The 19350-nt window shown below is 40.3% G+C and overlaps 2 protein-coding genes across 2 annotated transcripts; both read left to right on the top strand.

The window, feature by feature from the left end:
• Positions 1–1396: 1396 nt before the first annotated feature.
• On the top strand, positions 1397–9439 carry LOC149972582 (uncharacterized). The gene is made up of 4 exons (XM_090217401.1): positions 1397–1682; positions 6621–6724; positions 7293–7395; positions 7775–9439. The coding sequence occupies exons 1-4, from the start codon at positions 1397–1399 to the stop codon at positions 8701–8703; spliced, it is 1422 nt and encodes a 473-aa protein (XP_090073527.1). The 3' UTR covers positions 8704–9439.
• Positions 5870–17157, top strand: LOC110502844 (uncharacterized). The gene is made up of 6 exons (XM_090217402.1): positions 5870–5964; positions 6621–6724; positions 7293–7395; positions 7775–7878; positions 12505–12822; positions 12992–17157. The coding sequence occupies exons 5-6, from the start codon at positions 12726–12728 to the stop codon at positions 13849–13851; spliced, it is 957 nt and encodes a 318-aa protein (XP_090073528.1). The 5' UTR covers positions 5870–5964; positions 6621–6724; positions 7293–7395; positions 7775–7878; positions 12505–12725; the 3' UTR covers positions 13852–17157.
• The last annotated feature ends 2193 nt before the right edge of the window (positions 17158–19350 follow it).

Here is a 19350-nt window from a genome sequence, read left to right as displayed (position 1 = left end):
GACTTCACAGAAAACTTCAGTTGCAATGTATGTACCAAGGATCACAACTGATATTGTTATAGTATTTCCACACTGGTGCCCATCACTACTTTAATGGATTTTTTCAATGAGTGATTGTAATGACTTAATGTATCATAGACTGTGTCAGACCATACATTTTTAACTGACACAATTATTAAAATGAGTGATTGAAACGAACGAATGCATCAAAGTGTGTTAGATCATGATTTTTTTGCACTGGGTCATTTGAAGGTGATTACTACTGACTGCACTGAGTACTCCTGACCACACTTTTACCTCTGCACATAAAATTGTTTTTTCCCTCTATAAGCCACTATGTAATTTATCAGTTACAGTGTATTGCATTGGGACCAATGGAGAGGGTGGAGTAGAAAGTGTTGCTGGGCATATAAACCTCAACTCCTATGAAAGAACACCATATATAGATTTTACAGACCATAATGAGTAATACCAACCCACGTTAACTTCAGCAAAATGGTTTAGTTTAAACCAATGTATTTCATAAACAGTGTATTGCATTTGGGGAATTTATTTGACCTTGGAAAATATTTTTAAACCCAAATGTGTTGCAAATATCACTTAAATATGAACAAATATGTATCATTGTTAATGTATAGACACGTTTTCATTTCATGAATAAATACAGGTTAATTATAATTTTATACTATTACGTGGAGGACGTTTATTTTGAAAATGTCCTAAATTCCGGAAGTAACGTTACATTTATAATGTTGCTGACGAGACCGTCAAGATAGACCAACTACCCCAAGATAGACCAGAGCCTGTAGTTTCCAATAGGGAAAAATGAATCATCGTGAGAAGAACAACCAAGGAGGTGGGCAGAGCCAAGCACGAGCTAGTGAGATTCTATTGGCGCGTTCTAGCATTTATTTGCACATTTGCGTTAGGGAACGCCTACTCTGAAATGGCGTGTGCAATATCTCAATTCTCCTTGCACACAAAAACAACGCAAAGGGCTATGCAGAGCACTCTGTTACAAATTCTAGTTTTAGAAACTGAATACTGTATGGAGATCAAATGTTTAATCGCTGAGAACATTTGCCAAAATCCATCTCGCGCCATTATCTCACACTAGGCTTCTTCTGGTAGAGTGGAAACGCGAACCGGATGCTTCACATTTATACATCCGGTGAAATATCTGGCTCGTTGTATCTATGGTCGAGACGCTGAATCGCTTCCCGTCTGTATTAGTGACGGACAGATGCTGACGAAATACTGCCGGTACTCTTTTGACATTTTAGTCTTGCTGCACTAAATTTGACTTCGAGGCGTCGGCATCTATACTTCAACAGCCTATTTATTCTACACTTCACCCATAACAATTACTTATTTTGAGGGCATTTTCGATCCAATAATGGCAAATTCCGTTGCCTTTCACACTCAGCTAGCCTCCATCATGGAGGTTTTAGCTAACGCGGCCGTGGCTGAAATCTGCGAGCTTGTTGACAATGGCTATGCGGTCCTGCATTTGGAGATATCTCAAGGGCAGAAGGAGAATGAAGCGTTGAGGAGAAAACTACGGATGATGGAGCTGAAAGTGTCTCGTGCGAGTGCCATGAGAGCGGGAATGGGAAGCTCAATCCTCGCGCACAATCGCTTTCGAACTCACGTTGGCATGGAATCGAAAAGGACATCAAGCAGTAAGATTGGCGTTCTAATAGAGAGCAATAGTAATGGCGTCTTTTTGTAGGCACTAACTCCGCATATGGAAAATGAATACCGTTTTTGTAGAGTTTTTTTGGATTGACGCCGAAAATGTCTACAGGCGTACATTTTATACGTTTTGTTCTATGAGTATCTTCATCAGCTAGTCACTTTTTAAAACATTTAAGCATTTATGTAATATAAAAAAGCACAAATGCTTCATAATTCATAAAGGCAATGTTAACTGGTTGATATTTTCTTATAGACCAACACGTATATTATCTCCTAAACCTGTGTTAAACTCAGACCTTATTCTCAACGTTTATCCCAAAACCCAATAATTTCCCCCATCGGAATAGTGCCCCACAGTGGACACGTCAGAATACCCATACAATATAGCGGTCAACACGGAAGTAGTTTGTCTGTTTTTTCACGATTAATTATCATAGGGGATTTTAGATCCACTACAAACAAGGTTTGTTTCTAGATCCACTACAAACAAGGTTTGTTTCATGTAGGCTTTCCCTGGCGTGACGTTTTGAAAACTGTAAATCTCTCGGACAAGGTGACTTTTATAAATATGTTCCGCTCTATTTACTCTCAGATTCGAAAATGTTAATTAGCATCAAAGTAGACATGCAAGACTACAAATTTCTGCAAGCTCTGGTACATCATCGGTACACATTTACTGTCAGCTAGTAACTACTAGCAACCTTGATCCAAAACAATAAATCTAGAAATGTAATTTACTGTTACAGATTTTAACTAATATTCAACTAAGGTTTATTTATGCATTTGGTCTTGTCTTGTTCAGAATACTTTCAAAAGAAGCTAGCAAGCAACCTACCCAACTAGATGATATTAGCAACATATCCTTATTTTAACAAATCCTTCAGTCGGTGCAGGCCTAAATGTAATCCCTTATAATTTCTGACAACTGTATGATTGAGGTGAAATCTGTTTCAATTTATAGTGTCAGAATGCACTGCTGCATGAAGCAATTCAAAACTAACTTCACATGTTCTGTTGCAGATTCAAAGCAAGATTAACTCATTGCTGAATGTATCTATAATCATGAATGAATAAGCATATTTTTTTGACAAGAATGCACCTAGTCACTCAAACACCTGAACTCCAACAATTACATTGTTTTAAAGAAATCGAAAAATAGTGAACAATGCATACATATGTCTTTCATACATAACATATAAACATATAATTATTTATTAGTCAATGCCACAAACCTGGGACATCGAAGAGCACCATATTAACTATTATTACTATCCGAGCGCGCACAGATTTATCTGCTTGTCCATTTTGGGAATTAGACCATCACAAATAACACAATGTAAAACAGCAGATTGTGATTTATGCTGGCTGAGTTACAAATGGAGAAAAAAATGGCTACGGTAGGTTAAATATAAAATACTGTGTCAACTCAAGTAGAATGAGAAACACACTTAAGACTCAAAACAAGGTAGCCATGCCTAAACGCAGCTATATCAACACCCTTCTTGTCAATTTAACAGGTCCATTTTTCTGCTGTCAATTGTGAGCAGCACATTTGACATTGCATTGTCAAAACCCCAGAATAAGCAGCAGGACAGCATTACTCAAGTGAAAAGTAGCAAAAACAGTAGTACACAGCAACACTTTTAAATGTGTTACTGAGTCTAGATGTTATCAAATCAGGAGAACAACAAGTGAAAGCTGCAGCATATTGAAAATGGGTGAAGGTAGGGTGGATTTATAGAGAAGATGGAGAGGTCCAAAGTTGAGGGACCATGGGGCAAAAAAAGCTATGTGGAATAAGGGGTAGCTAGTGGGATTGTTGGCCATGGAATAAATATAAAATGGTTTGCTTCTGCACCCCTTTTAGGTCTTTGTCACATATCCGGCCCATGTCCAGTTATACAGTTATACTCGGGGTCTCAGCGCGCGTCCCTCGACATCATTCCGTCTCTGTTGCAGCCTTCAAATTGTGGTCATTGTGTGTCTGTGAATCACATTAAAGACGTTGACTGATCACAGCATTTCCACAAAAAGAGCCATACACAATACAACTTAAGCATTGAGGACATAATTTTGTTGACGGTCTACTGTGTGAATAATGGAAGAATCTTACCCCAGCTGTAGGTCCATTTGAGTGTGTGGTCACTTAGGCCTGTACATCAACCAGTACTGGATGCTTACTCTTAAAGTTCTGCTTGAATGTCTTCGGGTCTGTGTCTGTAAAGGTCAAGTACAACATGGAGGAAGTTAACCTGTGGCTTCGATTGACTTGAAAGTTTACACAAATGATAAACTAAGCAATATGATTCAACAAACTACTACACATATAATAGACTGCCACACAGTCCAGTCCAATAGCCTACACATGGAGAGGAACCTAAAAAGCACATACAGTACCAACAAACACTACTCACCCAACAGACAGGGCAGGTGTGGATCAGTGCTGCCTTGACTGCAGTCTTCTGGTCTGCAACTGCAGCCTCCGCATTGGCATCAGTCAACAAGTTCAACTTGAGAGTGGAGCATGCGTTATATTAGTTGAGTGGCGACTAGTGTGAGGGGACTGGAGCTCCGTTAATTGCGGGTGGGCTATTCTTTGGATGCTGAAATCAGTCGTTTTTCATACAACTTCATTTTATGTGACGTCGGAGCTCCAGTCCGCCCACACTAGTTGCTGCTCAACTCCATCATTAATTGTGGAATTGAGTCGGCTAGGCTCGACTAACTTTTTTCATCACTGTCCCAGAATCATCCGGAAGTGCAATTTAAACTGTCCCAAACTGAAGATGATAATAAAATCTCATAATAAAATACTTGTAAAAAAATAAACATTGATATGCCAACATGGGCCTACTCTAGAACCTAGATCATTCACCTAGGTCACAGTGATTTAAAAGGCTAATAAGAGTAGACTACTCCCGAAATAGATCAATGGGGCTGTCAACTGAGCCAGAAATTCACGTAACAAAAATGGCCTCTAAAAAGGTCATTGGAATAGTATTTCCATATATTTTACATAAATGTAGATACGTAATTAGCCCTCGTAAAAATGTCGCCTAGGTTCTATGCATATTGGCTACAGCCTCTCATGTCCACACTGACGCTGACATGAGGGACACTAGAAAATGTAGGCAAACTTTAATGAGACTTAAATATAGGCTGAACGCCAGTCATGTTTGACAATTATCAAGTAGGATATTTAACACATTAACGTTTTAAAGGTTTGATTCTGTTGACATAGCTTTCTCGAGGCACAGTTAGTTTAGATCAAATGGTCACGAGTGGAGAGTGAAGGACAGTGCCTGTTACGCACTGCACACACCTTAATCTGAATGGAGGCAGTCAGCATTTTGAAACTATTTAACCATGAAGGTAATTGTTTAAAACCTGGAAGTTGTCCTTTTTTAGGCATATCTTAGCTTGTTTCAAAGTACCCTATATCCAAAATCAGATCATAGAAATGTTGAGGGAATTGTTTATAAAAACGCCCTTATGCCATAGAAACCAGCCTTTCTATGTTCTATTGGTTTTCAAATCAACTTTCTCTATTTTCCAGAAGACAAAATCCTAGTCATATTAGTAACCCAAGCTAGTTGTTGCATCTTTAGATGTCACCTTGTTCTAAATTTCTAACTGCTTTTTTCATCTTTGTCACATCAAACCTGCTCACATGTGCAGTGCATTTAATTTTTTATATCTTTATTTTTGTAGAACTGTGCGTTTCTGCTAATTGCATTTTGGAACATTCACGTGTACCCTAGGCTACTTCTGCGTGTGCATTTCTGTGCGTATGTGAACTAAATAATAGTTTATCAACATTTTAAGCTAAACCTTCTGATATGTTGCGCATTTGCCTCATTGCTTTTAAAATGGTACAGTAGTTGTATGCGTTGTGGATCTATCGTCTCAGAACTAAACATTTTTTTAAATCGGCGACGGGACAACCTAAATTTCGAGCCCTTGCTACATACCCAGAGAGAAAGTACATCGTTCAATCCTCTCTCTGAAACTGTTGGATGATTTTTTTTCTCAGTTTCTCACCTTTCCTGTGTTGGCTCTAGTAATGATTGGTAGGTATTGGGGCGGTCAGGATACAACAAATGAGGCAAATATGAATTATGAGGGAGAAGTATGTTTTTCTCACATCACTTGTCATGACTACCTGCTGCAGCTCTCTCTCAACTCCGGCCCACCCCTCCCTCCCCACCACTCTACTCACGCACTCAACAACAGCCTGCCTCACTACCTGATTGTCAGCAGTAGCAGGTAACAGTGAAATGTAAAAAATAATAATAATTAAAGAGAAATGCAATTTAGAAGTAGCCCAAAAACCTGCAACCCGCGACCAATACATTTTCACCCACAACATAGTTTTCAAAGTAGCCCAATTTTGCAAGACAACCGCAGACATGGCAACCCTGCTCATTGGCCAAACCCTACGGGGAAATCAATTTGATTTATTTTGTTGCAATTAGTGTATATACATTTTTTGGGATAAACACAGAAAATTAGGTATGTGGGAAACACAGGCTTATAGGAGATTTGATACGTTTTGTTCTGAGAATCTTCATCAGCTAACTCACTTTTGTAATCAAAACCAACATATAAAGGCTTCACAATTCCTAAAGTTCATATTAACTGTCTATTATCCCATAGAACAAAACACATAAGATCTCCTAAGCCTGTGTTAACCTCAGACCTTTATTTTAGTTGTTTATCCCAAAATCCCATTCCCCAATGGGAATGGCTGAAGAACCAGAGGTAACTCATTTCTGTTTTTTTAGGACTACAAGCTGGCGAGTGCTATAGAACATATAGTAGCTACATTTATTGGTTACATCATTTTAGAAATGAACTTATCAAGACACCATTGATAAAATGTGTTGCGTATGTAAACAATTTCCCTTGTCTGCTAATTTTAGGCGAGGTACATTGTCGGAGAGGAGTTGATTCCCAGTTGGTCACCAGCCTGTTTAGGGACGGAAAGTCCCCAGGTGACACTGGACAGACTACCACACAGAGAAAGGTAAGCATTTGTCCACACTTGTTTCAGAAAGGGCAGCCTAATACTTCAGTGGTTATCAAAACAACCTGGGTCTGAATGTAAATATGACATATAGCCCACCCACGCTAGTGGTAATTTTGCAATCAAGTGATCCTGTTTTACCTGTTTACTGTTCTGTTAGTGTTCTTGTGTTACATATTTTTTCAGCTGTCTCTATGACTGACTGTACAGAGTAAATTTTCTCACAGTTAGTGGATTATTCCCAGTTATAAACTGTGTGGTTCCAGCCCTGAAAGCTGATTGGCTGACAGCCATGGTATATCAGACTATATACCATGGGTATGACAAAACATTTTATTTTTGTTTTATGTTGGTAACCAGTTCATAATATAAATAAGGCACTTCGGGGGTTTGTGATATATGGCTAATATACCACAGCTAAGTGTTGTGTCCAGACACTCCACGTTGCGTTGTGTCTAAGAATAGCACTTAGCCCTGGTATATTGGTCATATACCACACCCCCTCGTGCCTTATTGCTTAATTATATCTTGCATCCCAATTGATTTTACCCAACCTTGTGTCCAACAGCCTGTAGCGTTGGATATGAGAGACTCCAAATCACCTACCATCAAAGAGGAGAGGCGGGAAGAAGCCTGGGACAGTCACGACCAACGAGAGAGACTGAGTACCGGTAATTAAATGGGAAACGGGCTTAATCAAGTGTTTTCATTATGCTTTTTGGGGGGGAAAATGTTGTATCACACACATCTCACTCCACTTAGGTTCTGGGCTGTACCATTTATCCTTTTCCCATAAATATGAATACATCTAAATGTTATATTGGGGAAAAAACATGATAAATTAATACTGTCACATAAAATGATTGCAATAATGTTATAATTAAATAAATTTATGAATTGTATGCAGTCTAAGTACAACTGATTTCATGCCAATATTTTGGGCTTTCATATCGACTATACATGGCTCATCCTTTGACTGATTTGTGATATTTGATAACCTTCATGAGCATCCAGTTCATAGTGATTCACATACTGTTGTTGATTTTGTAGGAGCTTTAAATCACATTGTTGATGGAGGAGAAAGGCATTCCAACATCGTCACAGAGGCCACACAACCAATCAGCAAACAGGAGAATGCCAGCTCTTGTAAATGGGTGAGTGGCGAAACCGACAACAATGAAAACCTGAGTGTGAACAAAAGATCTCAAACCCCAGCATTGGAAGATGGTGATGGAATACTTGACCATGCAGGCTTTGATTGTATGATGTTTGAGCCCCCCAGACAACTTGGGACCCTTAGCACCCAGGGTCCTGGGGCTGATCTTCCCGAGTGCTCTTACTCTCATGTGGATGTTGTACCTCTTAATTCTGATTCAGAGAATAGTTTTCCCTTTTCGATGAACAAGGTGAGTCGCTCCATAACTGAGCACAAACAATCTGTAGCTTACAGAGACAATAGACAGAGGGTGCCGTTGCCCTCAGATGAGCCTCACATGACTGTGCGAAAAGGCATGGAGACTGGATCCAATGCCTTGGTAATGACGGATGGTTGGGTCTCCCATGACAGTCATAATAACGAAGCTGTGAATTACAACCAAGACGGCACAGCAGGTAACCGGTTCATTTGTAGTTTCTGTGGTAAGACTTTGGCGTGTCTGAAGAACCTCAAGACACACCTTAGGGTTCACACCGGGGAGAAGCCGTTCAGCTGCATGCAGTGCGGGAAGCGCTTCTCCGACTCCAGCAACCTCAAGCGACACCAGAGCGTACACACGGGGGAGAGACGCTACGGCTGCAGCCACTGCGGCAAGCGCTTCGCCCAGTCGGGGCACCTCAAAGTGCACCTGAGCGTACACACAGGATGCAAGCAGTTCCGATGCCCACAGTGTGGAAAGACTTTCATATCGGCCAATCACCTCAAGAGACACATCAGTGTCCACGATGGAGAAGAAAGTATTTTACCAACCACTTTTCAGTGAGTGAAAGCATACCCAAATGTGTGCCAGCCCAGCTTGAACAAAAAAATGAATTGGGGGCTCAACTGAAGGAGTTGATCATCCAAAAAGTATTCCATACACTTTTGAATGACTGTTTTTGTAACTCTTATCATTGAAGTTGTTTATCACTCATCCTCAGCCCACTGTGTGAAAATCGGTTTGCGGACTCGAGGTGTCTCATCAGACAAAACTGTTCACACAGGAGAAAGACCCTCCCATCTGCATACAGTCTGGGTGAGGAGCTTACTGCGAAACACAACCTTACACTTCACCTATAGAGAAACCATTCTGGTTGCTCAAGTGCTGGTGATGTATTGTCACTGAGTGTACCAGGAACACGATCATGAATAATTCTACTTTAACATTTTGACTGAACACATTTTGTCTGTAGACTATTTGTCATTCACAGTTTAGGAGTAGTCTTATAACGAAACAAAAATAATGGAATCAACAAATAATTTGTGTACATCCATTAATATTAATATTTCAAGTGCTGCAAGCAATATATGAAATGTGCAGTACAAACAGTTACAACCATTGTTAATGTAAGAAATGCTACCTCTTTAGGAAAAACACTCCTCCAATCACTCTAGTCAAATGCTATCTCGCAAAGGCTCATTTATGACATTTTTGTAATAAGTATTCTGTTGCACACTATTTTTTTCAGAATTACCACTGAAAATGGATGTTTTTGTGAAATAAACAATTTTAAGAAAAAGGCCACCACATTCCTGATTTTCTTGACTCATCCAGTAGGATGCAGAACCAGCTTCTCGTCAGCAACCCTAAAGAAGCACTTCTCGGTCATGTAATTTCTGAAATCTTCAAAAGGCTCCCACATAATAGTAGAAGTGTCAATAACCTGTATTTATTAATGATATATGAAAATTGTCTAAACATTAACAATGAATCATATTTAAGTGACATTTGCATTAAAGTTGGGTTTTTAAAACATGTTCCAGGATCAAATAAAGAATAACATTCTATATATAGCACATACAAATATTGCACTGTTCAGGATGTCCATAAAACTACTATAGCCCCTAGAATACAAAACAGATGAATTTGAACAAAAAGCTAGGTCATAGGAAGTGTTGCTGGCTTTTTAGTCTGCCCCTTCCATTGCCCACAATGCAACACACTGTATATGGCCAGCCAGCAGCATACCACCCTGCATCCAACTGCTGGCTTGCCACAGAAGCTAAGCAGGGTTGGTCCCTGATGGGTGACCAGATGCTGCTGGGGGTGGTGTTGGAGGGCCAGTAGGAGGCATTCCTTCCTATTTTCCTCCATCTCCTCTCCCGTGTAACTATTTCCCAGGTTGTTGCTTTAAATAAGAATGTGTTCTCAGTCAACTTACCTGGTAAAATAAGGTTGTACTATATATATATTTTACTGTGGAGAACATTTTTACTGCCTGTCTCAGATAAACTGGGGTGGAAAATACTCAGTAGTACTAACCAAACATAATCAGTTTTGGAGGGGGACTTTGTCGTACAGATTGTTGCTGGCTTTCACTCCACCACCTCCATTGCCGCCAGTGGATAGATGCAGCTACATGTAGCTGATATAATGAAAGTCCTGTGGGCAAAGAGTTGAACAATTTTGCAGGAATGGGGAGCATTCAAGCATAGAAGATGAAGATTCTGTAAAACTGCATTGTGCTGTTATGAAGGTAGATGACTAATAATGTGACAAATGTATAATATCTCTTACCTGGGAAATGTTTACTACGGTTTCAGGCACCCTAGTTAAAATGCAGTACGTTACAGCCTTATTATAAAATTGATTAATTATTTTTTTCCCTCAACCTACACACAATACCCCATAATGACAAAGCAAGAACAGGTTTTAGACATTTGTGTTAAGTTATTCAAAATAAGAAACAGAAATATCTTATTTACATAAGTATTCAGAGTCTCTCCCATATTTCACCTAGATAGTTTGTGTATGTATTGATATGTAGGCAACGTGCCTTTTAATACATTTTTTAAATTGATGTAGTTCTTGTCTATTAATTTGATGTATTATGTCATGTTTTGTGTGGACTTCGGGAAGAGTAGTTGCTGCTTTTGCAACAGCTAATGGGGATCCTAATAAAATAAAAATACCAAGACCCTTTGCTATCAGACTCGAAATTGAGCTGTTTCCATTGATCATCCTTGATATGTCTTGTTTGGAGTCCACCTGTGGTAAATTCAATTGATTGGACATTACTTGGAAAGGTACACACCTGTCTATATAAGGTCCCACAGTTGACAGTGCATGTCGGAGCATAAACCAAGCCATGAGGGTCGAAGGAATTGTCCATAGAGCTCCAAGACAGGATTCTGCCGAGGCACAGATTTGGGGAAGGGTGCCAAAAAATGTCTGAAGCATTGAAGGTCCCCAAGAACGCAGTGGCCTCCATCATTCTTAAATGGACGAAGTTTGGAAGCACCAAGACTCTTCCTAGAGCTGGCCGACCGGCCAAACTGAGCAATCGGCGGAGAAGGACCTTGGTCAGGGAGGTGACCAAGAACCTGATAGTCACTCTGACAGAGCTCCACAGTTCCTCTGTGGAGAAGGGAGAACCTTCCAGAAGTTCAACCGTTTCTGCAGCACTCCACCAACCAGGCCTTTATAGTAGAGTGGCCAGACGGAACCACTCCTCAGTAAAAGGCACATGACAGCCCGCTTGGAGTTTGCCAAAAGGCACCTGAAGGACTCTCAGACAATGAGAAACAGGATTCTCTGGTCTGATGAAACCAAGATTGAACTCTTTGGCCTGACTGTCAAGTGTCACGTCTGGAGGAAACCTGGCACCATCCCTATGGTGAATCATGGTGGTGGCAGCATTATGCTGTGGGGGTGTTTTTCAGTGGCAGGGACTAGGAGACTAGTCAGGATCAAGGGAAAGATGAATGGAGCAAAGTACAGAGAGATCCTTGATGAAAACCTGCTCCAGAGCGCTCAGGACCTCAGACAGGGGTGAAGGTTCATTCCAACAGGACAATGACCCTAAGCACAAAGCCAACACAACGCAGCAGTGACTTTGGGACAAGTCTGAATGTCCTTGAGTGGCCCAGCCAGTGCCCGGACTTGAACACGATCGATCGAACATCTCTGGAAAGACCTGAAAATAGCTGTGCAGTGACGCTCCCCATCCAACCTGACCGAGCTTGAGAGGATCTGCAGAAAAGATTGGGAGAAACTCCCCAAATACAGGTGTGCCAAGCTTGTGGCGTCACACCCAAGAAGACTCGAGGCTGTAATCACTGCCAACGGTCCTTCAACAAAGTACTGAGTAAAGGGTCTGAATACTTATGTAAATGTGATATTTCAGTTTTGTATTTTTAATACATTTGCAAAAAATGTCTAAAAAACAATTTTTGCTTTGTCATTATGGGGTATTGTGTGTAGATTGATGGGGGGAAATAAACAATTTAATCCGTTTTAGAATAAGGCTGTAACGTAACAATGTGGAAAAAGTCAAGAGGTCTGAATATTTTCTGAATGCACTGTATATATTTTGTCCTTGGTCAGCTATGGCTCGGGGAAACAGTTATTCAGATCACGTTGATAAGATCATCTCGAACTGAGCTCGTCCAGTTTATTCTCCAGTGCTTGAACGTTCGACAATAGAACGGAGGGTAGAGGCGGTTCATCCACTCGCCGACGTAGTCTTGTCAGGTATCCCGCAGGCCGTCCTCTATAACAATACAGACCGTACTAACATAATTATCTATGAGACGTCATATTATTGAAAGCTTTTAAGAAAGGATGAATCTGGTTCCCTTACAGTATATGGTGAAGGAGATGAGTAAGCCTGAGTGCATCGAATTCAAAGAGGAAAGACAGGAGGACACCATAAGCCTAAAGAATGACTCAAGAATTAAAGGTAGGTGCTTATATTTGTCCTATTTCACACATGCACAAGTGTGTATTACTACGCATGTGTGAATTGAAAATGTTTTTTGCATATTCCACTCCCTGAGACACCCTCGGCGAGTGGGGTCAAGGCCATGGTCTGCCATTCAACGTCGACTGTGGAGCAATTAGGATTAAGTGCCTTGCTCAAGGGCAGATCGCCAGATTTTTCACTTTGTCGGCTCAGGGAGAGTAAGTGCAATGCAGGCCTATAATAAAATGTAAAATTCCAGTCGTATGGAATGTATGATTTATCTATACTAAAAAATACCACCCCATCTTAGAATGATTTCTCCAAAAGTCAAGAAAAGGCAATTATCCACAATTTAGTTGTATTTCATCAATTATTTCCTCTCTATAGGCAGTGTTGAATCAGGTGCTGATGAAGACAACAGGGGTGTGATTGGACACACTCAGACCGACAGTCTCTTTGAGGACTATGATCCGCACATCAACGCAGACCAAGAGAGGGAAAGCACGATCCAGAAGTTTCAGCATACGAACGTTGCACACCGCGTATGGAGGCAGGGATACTCAGGTTTGTGGACACCAAGAAGCACTGAAACAGATTCTGAGGATCCAGCTTGCTCTTATTCTGAGGAAATTAGCCCCACTCATGTCAAAGCTCACACAAAGCAACAACAACAGACTTCCGTAGCTGAGGAAAGCAAGCTGTTCGCTGTTGAGTCTCACAATGTGAAACCAGTGTCTGCAATGCTTGATTCTGAACCCTATGAAGAAAAATATAAACCTAGCAATAATGATAGCAGTAATAATTTGCATCTGCAAAACAGCATCTCTTATGAGACTAGTGAAAACTTTGGAAATCTTGCTGGGAGGTGTTTCTCTAATAGTCAAGGAAATATTAGAGGGAACACAGCTAGGCCCAAGGTGGGCATAGTTCAACGCTACATGGCAGGGCATAAAATGCAACACGGGGTTGGCAAGCGAGAAAAACGGTTTGTTTGTGGCTTCTGCAGAAAAAGTTTCACTTGTCCAAAGTATCTTCAGTCTCACCAGCGGGTTCACACGGGAGAAAAACCCTTCAGCTGCTCTCAGTGTGGGAAGAGGTTCGGCCAAGCTGTTTATCTGAAGAAACATCAGAACGTCCACACGGGAGAGAAACCATTTGTTTGCCCACTGTGTGGGAAGCAGTTTGCAGATGCAAGTAATCTCATCAGACACAAGAGTGTTCATACAGGAGAAAGACCCTTCATCTGAATACAGTCTGGGGAGAGGTTTGCTGCGAAGCACAACCTTATAATTCACAGAGAGAGAAACACTTCAGGTTGCTCAAATGCTGGAGATTCTATTGTCACTGAGTATTCCATGGACACAATTAGGAATAATTCAATTTAACATTTTGACTGAACACTTGTCTTTATGCTATTTGTCATTTACAGTTGATGACTGGTCTTGTAAACAAAATGAATGGAAATAAAATTGTAAAAAAATGTGTGCCTCCATTAAAGCAGCAATATGTTACTTTTTGAGCGACACAATCAAATTCACATAGAAACCGAAGTTATAGATTTGTCATTCTCATTGAAAGTAAGTCTAAGAAATTGTAGATCTGTTCTATGTCCGCCATTTCTATGCTTCCTGTCCTTAAGTTTTTTTTACTTTCGGTTTTATACACCAGCGTCAACCAGCTGAAAATATATTTTTGGTTATTGAAAATATATTTCACATCGGTTTAGATAGTGGAAATAATTATTGTACCATGTATTGCTTGTTTTGTCACAATCTGAAGTTAATCGAAATATTCTAGTTTTTGCAACCAGGAAATGACGGAGTGATTTCTGCATATTGCACCTTTTAATATTCATATTTCAAAAGTGCTGTAAGCAATATATGAAAGGTGCAATACAAACAGCAATTGTTACAACTATTAGTAATATAAAAAAAAAATATCTTTAGGAAAAACACTCGTCCAAGCCAATCACTCGAGTAAAATGATATCCCACAAATAATCACATATCACATTTTTGAACAATTTAAGAAATGCTACCACATTCCTGACTTTCCAGGCTCTCATCCAATAGGATGCAGAACCAGTGTCTCGTCAGCAACAGTTAATTACACCAGGCGGTTGGAATTTCTGACATTTTCAATATAAAAGCACCCCACGTAATAGTGGAAAAGTGTCAATAACCTGTATTTATTCAGGATATGAAAATACATTTTCTAAACATTAACAATGATTTATATTTGTTCACATTTAAGTGACATCTGCATTAAATGTGGATTTTAAATTGTTTTCTAAGTTCAAATAAAGAATAACATTTCTGCATACAGCACATACAAATATTGCACTGTACAGGAAAACATTTTGAAACCAGGGTCCAGTCTACTCAATAGTCCCTAGAATACAATATAGATGAGTTTGAACAAAAATCTAGGTCATGTATTTGGAATACATATTGGGCTGTAGAGAATACACTTTTACAACCGGTCTCAAATAAACGGGTGGAAAATACTCAGTAGGGTCTCTACTAACCAAATATGGTAGTCTGGACCCTGATTTTATGGACACACAATTGATTGTTTTCCCCACACATTGATACATTTGTACTGTATAATGTCCAGGCACCCCACATTAAGCTGTTTGACCACAGTAAAAGTCCAGCAACACTTGCTATGCTTTTTGTTCAAACACATTTGTTTTGTATTCTAGGGACTATTGAGTAGACTGGACCCTGGTTTCATGGACACACAATCAATAGTTCTCTGTACAGTGTAATATCAAATCAAATTTATATAGCCCTTCATACATCAGCTGATATCTCAAAGTGCTGTACAGAAACCCAGCCTAAAACCCAAACAGCAAGCAATGCAGGTGTAGAAGCACGGTGGCTAGGAAAAACTCCCTAGAAAGGCCAAAACCTAGGAAAAAAACTAATAATAATAATCACAGGCAGAACAGTTGAAACTGGAGCAGCAGCACAGCCAGGTGGACTGGGGACAGCAAGGAGTCATCATGTCAGGTAGTCCTGAGGCATGGTCCTAGGGCTCAGGTCTGCCGAGAGAATTAGAGAGAGCATACTTAAATTCACACAGGACACCGGATAGGACAGGAGAGGTACTCCAGATAACAAACTGACCCTAGCCCCCCGACACAAACTACTGCAGCATAAATACTGGAGGCTGAGACAGGAGGGGTCAGGAGACACTGTGGCCCCATCCGATGACACCCCCGGACAGGGCCAAACAGGAAGGATATAACCCCACCCACTTTGCCAAAGCAGAGCCCCCACACCACTAGAGGGATATCTTCAACCACCAACTTACCATCCTGAGACAAGGCCGAGTATAGCCCACAAAAATCTACACCACGGCGCAACCCAAGGGGGGGCGCCAACCCAGACAGGGAGATCACATCAGTGACTCAACCCACTCAAGTGACACACCCCTCCCAGGGATGGTATGAAAGAGCCCTAGTAAGCCAGTGACTTAGCCCCTGTAATAGGGTTAGAGGCAGAGAATCCCAGTGGAAAGAGGGGAACCGGCCAGGCAGAGACATCAAAGGCGGTTCGTTGCTCCAGGGCCTTTCCGTTCACCTTCACACTCCTGGGCCAGACTACACTCAATCATGACCCACTGAAGAGATGAGTCTTCAGTAAAGACTTAAAGGTTGAGACCGAGTTTGCGTCTCTCACATGGGTAGGCAGACCATTCCATAAAAATGGAGCTCTATAGGAGAAAGCCCTGCCTCCAGCTGTTTGCTTAGAAATTCTAGGGACAATTAGGAGGCCTGCGTCTTGTGACAGGCCTGCGTCTTGTGACAACCTTGAAATCAGCCCTTGCCTTGACAGGAAGACAGTGTAGGGAGGCTAGACATGGAGTAATAAGATCACATTTTTTTGGTTCTAGTCTAATATTTGTACCGTATAGTGTCCAGGCATCCCATTTCAAGCCTTTTGACCACAGTAAAATTACACTTCCCTTTACCTATATTTTTGTTCACTCACCTTTTGTATTCTAGGGACTCTAGTGAGTAGACTGGACCCTGGTTTTATGGACACACATTCAATAATTTTTCCCTGTGTAGTGCAATTTGTTTGTGCAATACAACAAAAATACAGTAAGACTTTGCTTAAACACTACATTTCAAAATGGTATCCTTGAACAATAGCACCAGTAAATTAACAGGATTTATATAATAAAAATCATTTCTTATCTTTATTTTATTGAAGGTTTTTTAACCAGTAGACTTACATTAATTTACTAAAGCGCCAACCATTTCTCAATGAGCTGCAATTTATATTTTTCTTTCTATAAAGTAGAAACTCTTTAGTTTAGATTTTTTCCCCAATGTAGTTATAATATTGTAACAATTTTAACTATGTACTATGCAAAGCTGCAAAAAAGATTGATTTTGTATCATGCACATAGCGTTTTACTGCAGACTTTTATTTTGAAGGCCAAATCCGAAAACCGGAAGTCTTAATGTGGATAGATGAAGCTACAGGTTGCTAATATATCGAGTCCCGTAGCTAAAGAGTTGAACAATAAAAAAAAAACATCCCACGTTATGTCGAGGTCATGACTTATTTATCTCATGAGCACTACATAAAAAGTTGTTTTGTCGAGATACGAGATTTAAAAAAAGTTCCAAGTATAATCCATGAATTTGTTCGGATACACGATCACATCATCAAGGAGTCCTGTGACTACTTTGATCGAAATGCTGGGCATTTAAGCCCTGAACGATCCCGGACAGTCAGCTCTGTCTCCCAGGCGTCGTTCAGCCCCCAAGACCACTGCCATATCGCATGCAACGAACAATGCAGCTAACTTGGCTAGGCATGTGAGCTAGCTAGTTAGCTACATAGTGTTGTAAGCTAGCTTGTTATCTACAGTGGCTTGCGAAAGTATTCACCCCCCTTCACATTTTTCCTATTTTGAGGCCTTACAACCTGGAATTAAAATAGATTTTGGGGGGGTTTGTATCATTTCATTTACACAACATGCCTACCACTTTGAAGATGCTAAATATTTTTAGTTTAACAAACAATAAATAAGACAAAAAGAACAGAACTTGAGCATGCATAACTATGCACCCCCCAAAGCCAATACTTCATAGAGCCACATTTTGCAGGAATTACAGCTGCATGTCTCTATAAGCTTGGCACATCTAGTCATTGGGATTTTTGCCCATTCAAGGCAAAACTGTTTCAGCTCCTTGAAGTCGGATGGGTTCCGCTGGTGTACAGCAATCTTAAAGTCATGCCACAGATTCTCAATTGGATTGAGGTCTGGACTTTGACTTTTTTCTTTAAGCATTGGCTTTTTTTCTGACCACTCTTCCGTAAAGCCCAACTCTGTGGAGTGTACAGCTAAGTGGTCCTATGGACATATACTCAAATTTCTGCTGTGGCGCTTTGCAGCTCCTTCAGGGTTATCTTTGGTCTCTTTGTTGCCTCTCTGATTAATGCCCTCCTTGCCTGGTCTGTGAATTTTGGTGGGCGGCCCTCTCTTGGCAGGTTCGTTGTGGTGCCATATTCTTTCATTTTTTAAATAATGGATTTAATGGTGCTCCGTGGGATGTTCAAAGTTCCAGATATTTTTTATAACCCAACCCTGATCTGTACTTCGCCACAACTTTGTTCCCGACCTGTTTGGAGAGCTCCTTGGTCTTCATGGTGCCGATTGCTTAGTGGTGTTGCAGATTCTGGGGCCTTTCAGAATAGGTGTATATATATTGAGATCATGTGACAGATCATGTGACACTTAGATTGCACACAGCTGGACTTTATTTAACTAATTATGTGACTTCTGAAGGTAATTGGTTGCACCAGATCTTATTTAGGGGATTCATAGCAAAGGGGGTGAATACATGTGCACGCACCACTTTTTTATTTTAAAGAATATTTTGAAACAAGTTATTTTTTTCATTTGACTTCACCAATTTGGACTATTTTGTGTATGTCCATTACATGTAATCCAAATAAATGTCAATTTAAATTACAGATATAATATACAGTACCAGTCAAATGTTTGGACTCACCTACTCATTCAAGGGGTTTTCTTTATTGTTGCTATTTTCTACATTGTAGAATAATAATGAAGACATCAAAACTATGAAATAACACATATGGAATCATGTAGTAACCAAAAAAGTGTTAAACAAATCTAAATATATTTTAGATTCTTCAAAGTAGCCACCCTTTGCCTTGATGACAGCTTTGCACACTCTTGGTATTCTTTCAACCAGTTTCACCTTGAATGCTTTTCCAACAGTCTTGAAGGAGTTCCTACATATGCTGAGCACATCCCAAACCATCTCAATTGGGTTGAGGTCAGGTGATTGTGGAGGCCAGGTCATCTGATGCAGCATTCCATCACTCTCCTTCTTGGTCAAATAGCCCTTACACAGCCTGGAGGTGTTGAGTCATTGTCCTGTCGAAAAACAAATGATAGTCCCACAAAGCGCAAACCAGTTGGGATGGCCTATTCCCTGCAGAGTGCTATGGTAGCCATGCTGGTTAAGTGTGCCTTGAAATCTAAATAAAGACGACATGACAAACCACAGGTCTTAGGAACTTACACAAAGAAAATACTTTACTTCAGAGAGGAGTATCCCCTAGCCTGACAGAGTTGGCTATAAATTATCGTTCAGTTTGGTCTCCTAAACAAAGCTCTTATTTCGTCCTTGGTACAAAATGGTACCAAGACATTACCCCCACCCTATGATATATATCAAATTGTCATTTAGAT

Source organism: Oncorhynchus mykiss, chromosome 23 (genome assembly GCF_057628025.1).
Source record: "Oncorhynchus mykiss isolate SJ-2025 chromosome 23, ASM5762802v1, whole genome shotgun sequence".
NCBI lineage: Eukaryota > Metazoa > Chordata > Actinopteri > Salmoniformes > Salmonidae > Oncorhynchus > Oncorhynchus mykiss.
The sequence above is the reverse complement of the archived record's forward strand: the minus strand, read 5'-3'. Positions and strand labels throughout refer to the sequence as shown.

Excerpts from the sequence above, each read along its gene's own strand:
- LOC149972582 (XM_090217401.1), top strand. The coding sequence starts at position 1,397 with ATGGCAAATTCCGTTGCCTTTCACACTCAGCTAGCCTCCATCATGGAG. Across the intron at positions 1,683-6,620 it reads ATCGAAAAGGACATCAAGCA|GCGAGGTACATTGTCGGAGA; the intron begins GTAAGATTGGCG and ends TGCTAATTTTAG. Across the intron at positions 6,725-7,292 it reads AGACTACCACACAGAGAAAG|CCTGTAGCGTTGGATATGAG; the intron begins GTAAGCATTTGT and ends TGTGTCCAACAG.
- LOC110502844 (XM_090217402.1), top strand. The coding sequence starts at position 12,726 with ATGGTCTGCCATTCAACGTCGACTGTGGAGCAATTAGGATTAAGTGCC. Across the intron at positions 12,823-12,991 it reads ACTTTGTCGGCTCAGGGAGA|GCAGTGTTGAATCAGGTGCT; the intron begins GTAAGTGCAATG and ends TCCTCTCTATAG.